The sequence below is a fragment of the Penaeus chinensis genome, chromosome 16, assembly GCF_019202785.1.
Source record: "Penaeus chinensis breed Huanghai No. 1 chromosome 16, ASM1920278v2, whole genome shotgun sequence".
Lineage (NCBI taxonomy): Eukaryota > Metazoa > Arthropoda > Malacostraca > Decapoda > Penaeidae > Penaeus > Penaeus chinensis.
The window spans coordinates 19,215,342-19,217,841 of record NC_061834.1 but is presented as its reverse complement, the minus strand read 5'-3'; the positions used below and the strand labels follow the sequence as shown (position 1 = coordinate 19,217,841).

Here is a 2,500-nt window from a genome sequence, read left to right as displayed (position 1 = left end):
TATATCTGTCTAACTATCCATCTATGTGTACAAGTGTGTGTGTACATATACAAATATATAAATAAATAAATGAATGAATATGTATATGTATATATAAAAATATATATTTATATATAAATATCTGCTTAAATAGATAAATAAATAAACAAATATATATATATATATACATACAAATACATTTATATAATCACACACATAAATACACACACACACATACACACACACACATGTTCATATATATACACATATATGAACACACACACACACACACACACACACACATAAACACACACACACAGTGTATGAGTGTATGTGTTTGTATATATATGTGTGTGTGTGTGTGTGTGTGTGTGTGTGTGTGTGTGTGTGTGTGTGTGTGTGTGTGTGTGTGAGTGTGTGTGTGTGTGTGTGTGAGTGTGTGTGTGTGTGTGATGTGTGTGTGATTATATAAATGTATATGTATGTTTATATATATGTATATTTGGTTATTTGTTTATCTATTTAAGCAGATATTTATATATAAATATATATTTTCATTTTTATTTTTGTGTCTATCTATATGTATATATATGTATTTATTCATATAATATATATTTAATATGTACACACACACACACACACACACACACACACACATATGTGTATATATATATTTATGCATATATATATAAACACATATATGTATATATACATATACATACATACATACATACATACACACACACATATATATAAATATATGTATATATATGTATGTATGAATGTATTTATGTATGCATGTATGTATATATGCATATGTATGTATATATGTGATTATACACAAATATATAAATATGTATATATATGCGTGTGTGTGTGTACATATATATGTATATATATATAAATATATTTATATATGTATATGTATGAGAGGAGAAAACGCTCTACCATGTTGATACTATGGTGGAAAAACCCACAATGTAAAACTAGATTTATTAAAAATGAGACTACAGTTTCGGAATCCATCTGGATTCCATCTTCAGGTCTGAAGATGGAATCCAGGTGGATTCCGAAACTGTAGTCTCATTTTTAATAAATCTAGTTTTACATTGTGGGTTTTTCTACCATGTATATGTATGTATGCACACACACACACACACACACACACACACACACACACACACACACACACACACACACACACACACCCACACACACACACACACACATACACACATACACAAATACACACATACACACATACCGGCATACACACACACACACACACACATATATATATATATATGTATGTATACACACACACCTATATCTATTTGCCTATCTGTCTATATATATTTATATATCATAATATCAGTATATATATCAATATATATATATATATATATATGTATATATGTATAAATATGTATGTAGTTATGTATATTTGTATGTGTGTATGTATGCATGTATGTATGTATGTATGTATGTATGTATGTATGCATGTATGCGTCTGTGTGTGTGCTGATATGTCTATCGATCTATCTATATATATTCATATATATACACATATACATACATATATATTATATACATATATATATATATATATATATATATGTATATATGTGTATATACACACACAGAAAGGTATGCAGGAGGTTAATTTAATTTGCTTATGTATATACCAATTATATATATATATGTATATATATATGTATATATATGTATATATATGTATATGTATATATGTCTATACATATTTGCATATACGTATATATATAAGTAAAGTAAAAGAACCTACTGCATACCGGTGATGCTTATACTCAATGCCTGCACGGTAATGTGTTAATGAGGCGAGAAAGGCTAGCAGTCACAGCATGGTTGAATAAAGCATAGTCATGGCAAATGAAGTCTTTCACGTGCAGGTAGTCCAGCACTTCGAGCTTCCTCTTGATCTTGACCAAGAGACGACGCGGGTCCTCATCCAGGGACATGTGGAGAAGACTGTCGTATATCGCCTGCGGATCATATATGTCGTTGAGGGCAGAGTTAGCTTATTATTTTTTTGAGTGTTCCTTACAGGGATACACTGAAAGTAGCACAAGTTTTATTATTGAATTGTATGCTGTGTCTAATTTTGACTGTTTATATATGAATTTAAACATATGTGCTTATCGTTATTGTTTAATCTTACACATCTTTAAAAGTACTAAATATACAATGTATTTTTCAGCAATTAAAATGTTCGTGCTAGTGTGCATCAAATATCTCGAACAGGGAAAGAAAACAGACGAATAAAAATATTTCTAGAAAATGTAAGCGAACGTACCAGAAATTTCCTGTCGATAGGCCTGTAGAAAGTAGCATCGGCTCCATGGAGAACCACGATTCCGTAAGTCACACAGTCGACGCAGTACGGGGCCTCACGGTTACAGGCACCGAGGATAAAGTTCCAGCGAGGCGATACTTCCAGGAACAAGTGAGGTTTCTTCTTCAGGTAGTGGTTGAGGGCATCCTGGTC

General features: G+C 31.0%; 1 protein-coding gene across 1 annotated transcript in view; it reads right to left on the bottom strand.

Moving 5' to 3' along the window:
* Window positions 1–1,801: 1,801 nt before the first annotated feature.
* LOC125033250 (glucoside xylosyltransferase 1-like) overlaps window positions 1,802–2,500 on the bottom strand; it is a 1,356-nt gene continuing 657 nt past the window's right edge. The window contains exons 1-2 of the mRNA XM_047624633.1: window positions 2,309–2,500; window positions 1,802–1,997 (exon numbers count right to left, since the gene is read on the bottom strand). The exon at window positions 2,309–2,500 is cut by the window's right edge and continues 657 nt beyond it. Coding sequence (XP_047480589.1) covers window positions 1,803–1,997; window positions 2,309–2,500 — 387 coding nt within the window. The 3' untranslated portion in view covers window position 1,802. The remainder of the gene's footprint in view (window positions 1,998–2,308) is intronic.